At 48.9% G+C, this 12586-nt stretch overlaps 1 protein-coding gene across 1 annotated transcript in view; it reads right to left on the bottom strand.

The window, feature by feature from the left end:
- LOC128694435 (uncharacterized) overlaps nucleotides 1–12586 on the bottom strand; it is a 229350-nt gene that overhangs the window by 52587 nt on the left and 164177 nt on the right. Inside the window, exons 8-10 of the mRNA XM_070097923.1 lie at nucleotides 9749–9892; nucleotides 1769–2077; nucleotides 795–1016 (exon numbers count right to left, since the gene is read on the bottom strand). Of these exons, the coding sequence (XP_069954024.1) occupies nucleotides 795–1016; nucleotides 1769–2077; nucleotides 9749–9892 (675 nt within the window). The remainder of the gene's footprint in view (nucleotides 1–794; nucleotides 1017–1768; nucleotides 2078–9748; nucleotides 9893–12586) is intronic.

The following is a 12586-nucleotide window of genomic DNA, read 5'->3' as shown; positions in this document are numbered from 1 at the left end:
TGATATATATATATCTTATTGTATGTATCCCTGAGCTGAGGTTTCTCAAGGTGAAGCTGTAGGCTGATGTGAACATATGTAAGGCATGTGTGCAACAGTTAGGTGTCTTTATTCTGAAACGTTTCGCCTACACAGTAGGCTTCTCCAGGCAAGTACAGAAGGGTTAGCAGAGGTAGTAAAGATTTGAAGACTATGTAATCAGTCCATCACCCCTGAAGACGTAGCTTTGAGGTGGTCCGTCCCTCAGCCTGGAGAAGAGTTTTGTTCCATAGTCTGGAACATTGTTCCAGACTGATTACATCGTCTTCAGATCTTTACTACTACTGCTAACTCTACTTGACTGAAGAAGCCTACTGTGTAGGCGAAACATTTCGGAATGAAGATATCTAACTGTTGCACATGTATCTTATTAATCAACATGTCGGTATTATATACCATTTTCATATTCACTCATGATGTGAACATGTTCAAACGAAGCGTTCTGAGTGGTAGGCCTCCCTGGACATGAGAGTATAAGGACACGTAATACACTGTACTTGATAAAGTCTGATGAAGCTCAAACCTTTGCATCAGATGTGTTATTATGATCTTGTCAGCTTTCTGCCTCATTCCCTTAACTTTACATTTGAGTATAAAGTCGCGTAATGGAAAGCAAGCCTTTTCATCCCCCCCCCCGAGGACTGAGCTTTTGTTGATAAAGCTAAGTTCTTAGCGAAACATCTTGTAAGATACAGACATTACTGAATCTTTATGCTAGCTTGACGACTTTTCGCCCCGTCCCTCCAGTCACTTACCTGGACATGTTCAGGAGAGTCGCTCTCAGCATCACTCAGGTCGGAGTGTATGGAGGGAGTCTTGCGGTGTACCAGCTCACTTTCTGTCCCCGAGGCCTCAGTTCGAGTCTCGTGAGCCTCGCTAAGGCTGGCCACAGTTTCCTGCAGCTCCTTGTTCTCCTCCGTCAGGTTCACCACCCGCTCCTGCAGCTCCGACAGTGTGCTGTCCAGCAGCCGTAGTTTCTGCACGCCAAGACGAAAAAAAAAATTCTTTCATGCTTAATACCGACGTAAATATATATACTTAATCTTCCCGGAATTAAACCCATCTCACATTCCCCAGTCGTTGTGTGACATTAGGGTTTAACACTTCCCCCATTAATATATTCTTGGTTCGTGTCTGCCATTTATATTAGTGAGTATTTTAACTAAAGACGCGTTTGAACAATGTTAATACATAATTAGCAATACCTAATAACTTTTTTTATAAATTATGTCTTATAAGTGATTTCTTATAAGACTGCAGGATTCTGTAAATTAGACGAGTTAGCAACTGGTCTGTCTGCTGGTGGATGAGGCTGCGTGACTGGGAGAGTGGCTGAAGAGTGGGTGGGTGAGGATGCCAGATTGACTGGTAAATGTGGGTGGGTGGTGGATGAGTGTATGGGTATCCTATGTGGTGGGTGAATGATTTAGTGGGTTAGCGAGGTGTGGGTTAGCGAGGTGTGGGTTAGCGAGGTGTGGGTTAGCGAGGTGTGGGTTAGCGAGGTGTGGGTTAGCGAGGTGTGGGTTAGCGAGGTGTGGGTTAGCGAGGTGTGGGTTAGCAAGGTGTGGGTTAGCAAGGTGTGGGTTAGCAAGGTGTAATTTAGCAAGGTGTAATTTAGCAAGGTGTAATTTAGCAAGGTGTAATTTAGCAAGGTGTAATTTAGCAAGGTGTAATTTAGCGAGGTGTAAGTTAACAAGGCGTGGGTTAGTGAGGTGTGGGCATCACTTACGGTGATCGTGTCGAGGAGAGCAGGTTCCTGGGCAGCGGGATCCGTCAGTGATTCCTGCAGGCGGGCGGCCAGTAGCATCAAATCCCGTCCTAGGTCACACCCGACCTCTTCCACGCCCATCCTGGTCTTCAACGTGGGCGTTGCCAGCGTCGGGCTCACGGGTGAAGACAAGGCATGATGGGCGTGGGTGGGGAGGGCGGCCACCCAATCCAGGAGGGCGGCCAGGTGGTGTGCGGCAGTACACTCCTGATCGCCAGCAGCGCGAGACAGTTGGGCAAGCCACACCCGACCTTCACACACGCGAGCCTTCTGTAATAATAATGATAATTTGCCATTTCATTCTATAGAACATGTTCTTTCAAGAAACTTACAAACGTTCGCACATGCAGCCATAAATGCAACAACGAAGAAGAAATATTAGAGTTTATACTGAAGAGTGATATAAGAACATAATAAAGGAGGATCACTGCAGCAGGCCTGTTGGAACATACTAGGCAAGTCCTTTACATTCCATCCCACTAAACAAATTATTTCCCCAACCCAATTTTCAATGATCATCAGAATCATAAGTTCTGGGAAATGAGATAAGCTTTCAAGTGAGACTTGTAAGAATGAGCAGCTTCCTGACGCTTTAACACACACACACACACACACACACACACACACACACACACAAACACACACAAACACACACAAACACACACAAACACAAACACACACGCGCACACACACACACACGCACACAGAGCTTAATATCAAATTACCATAATAAAATTACCTGTTCATTTGAGTCATTTTTTCTATACCCTGATAATATTCAACTATTTATTTGAGAGTGAATAGGAAGTGAATATGTTGACCATTATTACTTTCCTTACATCCGTGACCTTTTAATAGCAAGAGTCACCCTCAAGGGAGGTTCCTTGATACTGGTGAAGGGCCCTTGATGCAAGGATTTGGATTATCATTCCCTTCTTTTAACCGAACCTGACTAACTTATCATCCTCTCCAAGCGCCGTACGACCACTACTGGTTTAGCTCTTCCCCATAAATACAAGCAAAACAACGAAGTATTTTTACAGTATTGTGACATCATAGATGCAGCAAGACAGTCTGGCCAGCCAGTAATTTATCCAGTTGCCTAATATCTCGGGCACCTTCACTCCAGTAGTTTAACACCTCGGGTACCTACATCCAACAGTTTGTTGATGAATGGTTCAGAGAACCGACATGTTGATAAATTAGACACATGTGCAACTCTTGGGTATCAATAAAGATACCCAAGAGTTGCACATGTGTCTAATTTATCATCCAACAGTTTATCCAGTAACCTAACATGTCAGGCACCTACGTCAAATACGCTCCTCACGCACACTACGTTATTACCGCTATTTCATGCACACATGTATTTGCTCGCATGAATGTGGTTTATATTTCAACTAATTAAAGGAAGAAGCAATTAAGCTGAAAAGGGAGAAAATGAAAGAGGCAGAAGAGGAACTAGAGGGTAGATTAAACAAGCGAGAACCTGAATAAAGGGGGAATGAGAAGTTGGACGAATATGTAGTAAGAGAACGACGATCAAACAGGTTCCAAGGAAATCAGTAGTACATTATCTCGTCACAACAAATAACTTTGTTACAGTTGTGTTAAAACAAGATTTCTAATTCTCCTTATTATAATTTTTTTGTGACATATTCCTGGACTCCTGAGTCGGTACCTTGTTCCTTCTGTATCCAGAGTTGCATGCTGTGGCGCACATGCTGTTCTCCAATTTTCCCAGTTAAGATATCATCTTTGATACTGTATTTTGTAATTCTTTTTTTGTTACCGAGGTAAATGCGCCACAATCTACATACATCACAACCCTTGTGGTTTAGCGCTTCTTTTTTATAATAATAAAATGATAAATACATACAGTGCAAATATCTAACCGATGTGTATTTCAATACCAGCATGATGGGATCAGCGAATTTCCTTCTTTTCAAAACATTAAAATCCTCTTACTGGCAAAATACTACAGTTGGTACAAGTTGTAAGAGGAAGAGTCTTGTAACTGTTGTTGCACACGTCCCCGAGACGTGTGATGTATAATTTTATCACTGATGGTTACAAATGGATGTACAGGATTCTTGTTTACCTCAACCTGGTGCTACTATACCAGTAATGTGATTTTGTTAATCTCAGTCTAACAGTACCACAGCTACCTTGTGGAGGTATCAATGTATTCGTATTTGCTTATCTCTACATACCACGCCACCTTGAGGACTTGGATGTATTTGGGTACCAAGATATACGAGTCTCGGCATTTTTATGGTCTTATTTCTCGCTTGCTTTCTATTTGCTCTCGCCTAGGTGGCACTGTCATGACTACTTAACGCTGTTTGGTAGCCGCCTTGAAAGTTTTATAGGCTGGATCGTTGCCAGAGTGACTTGGTACCCAGGTGATGATCACTGCCCCTCCGTTGTTCTTGTCTTTGTGGTACTGGATAAAACTGCTAATATAAAAGATCTTGCAGTAAGATTACAGTTAACAGGTGATATCACAATATGCAAAACAACCACCGTGAAAAAATAAGGGCTTTCCCGAAAATGTGAGAAATCACGAAAGCGCTTGGAAGTTCATTATTTTTTCACTGATTGTTTTGCATAAAAGACATCGAAATTTAATTGACTATTGTTGTACTGCCAAGCCAGACATAATGTAAACACATCAAGTGGTATAGGCAACCATCTATAAGATCCTTAATGCAGTTTAATCACACTGTTTTCAGGGATAAAAGGAACACAGCACTAATATCCAACAGACGCTTTAGTTGTCCTCTTAACCTGGATGGAGTAAACTTAAAAGCTTAGTCTAGGTTATCTTTGTATGATTTCAAGCCTAACCTGGTCCTGGTCCCATTTCTAGGGATACCACAACCTTTTCCTGATTTCCCCTTAAGGAAGGTTCCTTGATGTTGGTGAGGGGCTCTTGATTTAGGAAATTGGATCTGTGCTCCAGTTCCCCGAATTAAGCCTGAATGCCTTCCACCCCCCCCCCCCAGGCGCTGTATAATCCTCCGGGTTTAGCGCTTCCCCTTGATTATTATAATAATAATTTTCCTGATTTTGACTAAGTTCTCAAACTTTCTCATGCCATTACACAAACAAGAACTGAAGCTCGGTCTTAAATTATTATTATTATAATCAAAAAGAAGCGCTAAACCACAAGGGCCATACAGCGCTGCGCCCTGTCTTAAAATACACCAGTAAGGTTGCCTGGAGCCACCCACTACACAATACACCTCACCTAAGGTCAGTGACTGGATAACGTGTCGGTATATAAAATATGCAAGTTTTATCGATTCGTAGTAGATCTGGTAGTGTGGACGTCCCTGGCTGGATATTCTGGACAAAACCAGTGACATCAATATGACCTTCGTTGATGATGCATGCTAACCAACCTTACTGTTGACAATGTTGGTCATATTCGTCAACATTACATTTGACAACGTAAATGCGGACAAAAAATTGTCACCGTAAGATCATGTAGCCGAAGTCGTGAGGAAGCTCATACGCCACACTGGCAATCCTAAAAATATACACACTATGTGGATGATAAAATATAGAAAAAAAACTTTTCACAAAAAAGGCTACAGTAAACTTAGAGTATAGAGCTGTGGTGTTGTGTATATATAAAATGAAAAAATCCAAAGAGGTGTTAGGAAGGGGCTCCCCGAGGTAATACTAGGATGTAAAACCCTCTTGTTCTCCGTGGTAGGTTAAAAAGACGATTTGTCAGGGCTATCAAAAAAAAAAAAAAAGAGGCCGCCACTATTAAAGTGAAAAATGCGGCGTCCACGTGATGATTAATTTTTCTTCTTAAATCGAGAGAAAAGAGGATGTGAATTGGATCCAAGAGGAGTGTTATGGCCTCTGGAAATTAACAAATTATATGAAACTAAACATCAGTGAGATACCATGGCGAGTATGTCACCTTCCCACACACGCTCGTACTGCCACGCACACACGCTCGTACTGCCACGCACACACGCCCGTACTGCCACGCACACACGCCCGCACTGCCACGCACACACACGCCCGCACTGCCACGCACACACGCCCGCACTGCCACGCACAGACGCACGCTCTGCCACGCACACACACGCCCGCACTGCCACGCACACACGCCCGCACTGCCACGCACACACGCCCGCACTGCCACGCACACGCCCGCACTGCCACGCACACACGCCCGCACTGCCACGCACACACGCCCGCACTGCCACGCACACACGCCCGCACTGCCACGCACACACGCCCGCACTGCCACGCATGCACGCCCGCACTGCCCCGCACACACGCCCGCACTGCCCCACACACACACCCGCACTGCCCCATACACACACCCGCACTGCCCCACACACACATACCCGCACTGCCCCACACACACGCCCGCACTGCCCCGCACACACGCCCGCACTGCCCCACACACACACCCACACTGCCCCCCACACCCGCACTGCCCCACACACGCCCGCACTGCCCCACACACACACCCGCACTGCCCCACACACACACCCGCACTGCCCCCCCCACACACACCCGCACTGCCCCACACACACACCCGCACTGCCCCACACACACATACCCGCACTGCCCCACACACACGCCCGCACTGCCCCACACACACGCCCACACTGCCCCCCACACCCGCACTGCCCCACACACGCCCGCACTGCCCCACACACACACCCGCACTGCCCCACACACAAACACCCGCACTGCCCCACACACACACCCGCACTGCCCCCCACACACACACCCGCACTGCCCCACACACACACACACCCGCACTGCCCCACACACACACACCCGCACTGCCCCACACACACACCCGCACTGCCCCACACACACACCCGTACTGCCCCACACACACACCCGCACTGCCCCACACACACACCCGCACTGCCCCACACACACCCGCACTGCCCCACACACACACCCGCACTGCCCCACACACACACCCGCACTACCCCACACACACACCCGCACTGCCCCACACACACACCCGCACTGCCCCACACACACACCCGCACTGCCCCACACACACACACCCGCACTGCCTCACACACACACCCGCACTGCCCCACACACACACCCGCACTGCCCCACACACACACCCGCACTGCCCCACACACACACACCCGCACTGCCCCACACACACACACCTGCACTGCCCCACACACACACCCGCACTGTCCCACACACACACACCCGCACTGCCCCCCACACACACACACCTGCACTGCCCCACACACACACCCGCACTGCCCCACACACACACCCGCACTGCCCCACACACACACCCACACTGCCCCACACCCGCACTGCCCCACACACACACCCGCACTGCCCCACACACACACCCGCACTGCCCCACACACACACCCGCACTGCCCCACACACACACCCGCACTGCCCCACACACACACACCCCCACACCCCCACACACACACACCCACACACCCCCACACACACACCCCCACACCCCCACACACACACCCGCACTGCCCCACACACACACACCCGCACTGCCCCACACACACACCCGCACTGCCCCACACACACACCCGCACTGCCCCACACACACACCCGCACTGCCCCACACACACACCCGCACTGCCCCACACACACACCCGCACTGCCCCACACACACACCCGCACTGCCCCACACACACACACCCGCACTGCCCCACACACACACCCGCACTGCCCCACACACACACCCGCACTGCCCCACACACACACCCGCACTGCCCCACACACACACCCGCACTGCCCCACACACACTCCCGCACTGCCCCACACACACTCCCGCACTGCCCCACACACACACACCCGCACTGCCCCACACACACACACACACACCCGCACTGCCCCACACACACACCCGCACTGCCCCACACACACACCCGCACTGCCCCACACACACACCCGCACTGCCCCACACACACACACCCGCACTGCCCCACACACACACACCCGCACTGCCCCACACACACACACCCGCACTGCCCCACACACACACCCGCACTGCCCCACACACACACCCGCACTGCCCCACACACACACACCCGCACTGCCCCACACACACACCCGCACTGCCCCACACACACTCCCGCACTGCCCCACACACACTCCCGCACAGCCCCACACACACACACCCGCACAGCCCCACACACACACACACACACCCGCACTGCCCCACACACACACCCGCACTGCCCCACACACACACCCGCACTGCCCCACACACACACCCGCACTGCCCCACACACACACACCCACACTGCCCCACACACACACCCGCACTGCCCCACACACACACACCCGCACTGCCCCACACACACACACCCGCACTGCCCCACACACACACACCCGCACTGCCCCACACACACACCCGCACTGTCCCACACACACACACCCGCACTGCCCCCCACACACACACACCTGCACTGCCCCACACACACACCCGCACTGCCCCACACACACACCCGCACTGCCCCACACACACACCCGCACTGCCCCACACACACACCCACACTGCCCCACACCCGCACTGCCCCACACACACCCGCACTGCCCCACACACACACCCGCACTGCCCCACACACACACCCGCACTGCCCCACACACACACACCCGCACTGCCCCACACACACACCCGCACTGCCCCACACACACACACCCGCACTGCCCCACACACACACACCCGCACTGCCCCACACACACACCCGCACTGCCCCACACACACTCCCGCACTGCCCCACACACACTCCCGCACTGCCCCACACACACTCCCGCACTGCCCCACACACACCCGCACACCCACACACACACACACACCCGCACTGCCCCACACACACACACACCCGCACTGCCCCACACACACACACCCGCACTGCCCCACACACACACCCGCACTGCCCCACACACACTCCCGCACTGCCCCACACACACTCCCGCACTGCCCCACACACACTCCCGCACTGCCCCACACACACCCGCACTGCCCCACACACACACACACCCGCACTGCCCCACACACACACACACCCGCACTGCCCCACACACACACACCCGCACTGCCCCACACACACACCCGCACTGCCCCACACACACACCCGCACTGCCCCACACACACACACACACACACACACACACCATGTTTATAAATCTAATATGAATCAGATTATCAGATAAGTTGTAGACAAGTTGAAATATTTATATTACGTTTCTTATTAATTTAGAATATCAATGAATATCCGCTTGTTGCAAATTCCACTTAAAACAATGCCCTCTTAAGCTCCCTAAGAAACACTTTTTTGGTAGCCCAATACTACAAAAACACAAAAATAAAAAACACACAAACACTACAAAAACCACTACCAAAAACCACTACAAAATTAAAAAAAAAAACACTACAAAAAGTACAAACAACACGAGTCAAGAACCGGAGTGTTATGTAGATATCAGCTCCACTTTATGTATTCACAAGAAACAGATGCATCTGCACACTAATTGGGTGGGTGATCACACGGATGTCAAGTTTTTGTAACCGGATTTTTCACCGACCACCACTGACTGAAACTTGATGTAAGTAAAAGATTCTTTGCTATAAATATCTTGACTAGCACAACGTGGCGTCTTACAGCCTCATACAACATACATCACACCATTACCTTACATCTTCCACCATCATGGATAATCGCAGATAATTTCCAAAATATTTCAATTTATAATTCACAAAGGGTATTCATAACTATAGTAACAGTATTTTACATGCCAGGACCACGGTTCAAGTGCCAGTCCATTCTATCTGTTTACTGACAATCATTCATCACGAGTTAGGGTTACAGCGCATCTATAACTTTCTATTTAACTTAATAACTAGACGTCAAGGAGGCTAAGAAAGAATGAAGATGCAAGTTTTACCTTATAATCGTTGGATATATCCAGCCCGGAGTCTATGGAGAGTGGCAGTGAAAGGTCCTCGGTGGTGGCACCAATACTGGCATCATCCGGGTCTGTGTTGGTCGACTGGTCGTTCGTCTCCACCGTAATGCCAAGCTCCGACCCCTGCAGACAGACATACCATTATCAGCAAAGAATACAAATTTAGAGATGTTTCTCACGTGTGCTTGCGGAGACCCGAGCTTCAGCACTTGACACGCAGCCTCTTGATAACCTCCACCGTTAATATATTTAATTTCTAACATTTAAGTCACGTCTTCTCTACTCCCCCCCCCCCCACCCAGGGCTTTAAAAAGCCTTCTGCATGGACGAAACATTGTCAATAAAGTATCTCATTACACTGCATTTGTATGTGATTATCTTGTCAGTATTTAATATGTTTCTTCAGCTCTGCTATTTCAAATTGGTTTTGCCGCTTCACCCTTATACTTATTCTTGTATTCTCATGTCCTTTGACTCACTGAGATATTGATGGATTTGCAGGATGTTGATGTAAGACCCTTGGAAGAGTTGGTGGACTTAGGAGAAGGGGAGAGAGAGAGAGAGAGAGAGAGAGAGAGAGAGAGAGAGAGAGAGAGAGAGAGAGAGAGAGAGAGAGAGAGAGAGAGAGAGAGAGAGAGAGAGAGAGAGAGAGAGAGAGAGAGAAAGAGAAGAGAATGCAGAACTAGGTGTGGTGGAGTAGGGTGTTTCTGTGTACTGTTTATTGATGTTCGTGAATGCAGGAGTGCGTACACGTGCATGTCCGTAGTTACCAAGCTGCGATTGTGGTTGTGCTAAATGTTTAACAAAGACGTGTGTCTGGGTAAAAGTGAACGCTGGGTGCAGGTGCTGAGGTTGGAAATAATGTGGCGCTGTGATCAAGTGTGGTTTAAACAATAGCAAAAATAAAAATAAAAATCCTTCCTGCCGACACGTGTAAAACGGAGAACCCACTAAGCGACCAAAAACCTAGCTACACAAACACACCCTTCATAATGTTACACCCTCTTGTGTATCTATTTTAAACATGCGTAATAAAGACAGTGAACACTTCAGTCGTGTCACAGGTATTTCTAACTATTACCCTTGGTAAACACATTTCTTAAGGTATCAACAATTTTTAGTATAACACGGGAACACAACGCTCACGACTGCTGTAAAATGTACACCATAATACGCAACTTATTTTATACGGAAACAAGACAAAGGTTTATATGTATAATACCCCCAGCCTTATAAGACGCTTCCTATTAATCATTATGGTCCTCAAAGGATCGTACAGCGTAGTCACACCCGTACAGCATCGCCGTACCCTTGGGGTTGCACAACATTTAATATCCTCAGCTTCGTAAGACAGCTGTGGTTCCTACATCATGCCATCTGTTCTTCCATCATGCCAGCTACACTCATCACGGTACAAAAAGTCATACCGACAAGCAACTTTCCGAACCGCGCTGAGCTAACAAGAGCCGGACGCAGGCAACAAAGACACAGGTAAACGGTGCTGTAACTACCACGTTATGTCACTTGACACAGTAGGTGCTGCTGAAGTTTCTGTGTCACGTTAACTGACAAGTGCTAGGTTGGTAACACAGGAAATATGCCTTTCCCCAGGTATGGAAGGACACACATCATCACGTTGCAGATGAGAGGAGTGCCAACGCCTGAGTAGATTCTGCCAAGTCGAAGCAGTAATGAAGAAATGACAAGTGCGGGAGGAGGGGGGAATGTTTCGCACTGTTTTAGAACTTTATCAATAAAATGATTGTTGTGCAACGTGTCATTCCTCACTATTTTCGGCAGTGTATATCATTGTACATCTTTAAGGACTTTACAGGATAACGAAAGAGGTCCACACAAGAACAGGAAGCAGCTGGGTTGCTCCTTGACCACACTCTTGATGGTCAAGGCTCCTCCAGTAGTAGTGTTGCAAGGAGGCTTCACTCAAATACCAGAAGAAACACACACCTCAATGTTATAATTGAAAACCTTCGAGGAAAAACAAAATTCTGATAACCTCTTAAAGGTACCCCCTTCGGGGGATACCTAATTCCGCGCACAGGAAGACAATTACCATCGGGGAAGCTCATGATAAAAAAAAACTCTGCACAATCACTCACGTCATGAAAGGTGGAAAAACCGCAGCAACAATAGACAAAAAGAAACAAAATCAGCACAAGAAAATGACAGGAGAATGAGGCAACCTGACTCAAAACTTTCAAGAGGTGTGTCGCTGCTGTGAGAGCTGAAACAATGGTAAGATACATGGTGGTTTCCCGCGACACATGACCTGTGTTTCCTAGGTTGAGGATGTTTCCACACTGATCTGTGACCCCCGTCCCCTCTACCCCTAAATGGAACGCGGAGGCCTAGTGCTTATGTATCTTTAACAAATACACCTAGACAATACACGATAGGTCTTAATCTGGATAGAAGTAGATAGTTCTCGGCCAGCAGTAAAAGCCTGGGTAATTAGGCCCTGATCCACCTGCAGGCCTGGTCAAGGACTGGGCCACGGGTGCGTTGACCTTCGGAACGATCCCCAGATATGTAGGTTGGTTCTCAGTATACAACCTTGGTATGGACTTCCAAGTCCTCTGGTATCTGTCTTTCCTATGTACTCTCATGTACCTATGGAGTCTTTCATCCTCTCCTGTAACTGTTGCTTGTACTGTCTGTATCACTAACCCAGGAGAATCATCCTTGACAAGGCACAGTGTCACCAGCCCAGGAGATTCATCCTTGGCACTGTCAGTGTCACCAGCACAGGAGAACCGTCCTTGGCACTGTCTCGTCACGGTGCTGGCAGCATGACTCAGG

This window comes from Cherax quadricarinatus, chromosome 60 (assembly GCF_038502225.1).
Source record: "Cherax quadricarinatus isolate ZL_2023a chromosome 60, ASM3850222v1, whole genome shotgun sequence".
Lineage (NCBI taxonomy): Eukaryota > Metazoa > Arthropoda > Malacostraca > Decapoda > Parastacidae > Cherax > Cherax quadricarinatus.
The sequence above is the reverse complement of the archived record's forward strand: the minus strand, read 5'-3'. Positions and strand labels throughout refer to the sequence as shown.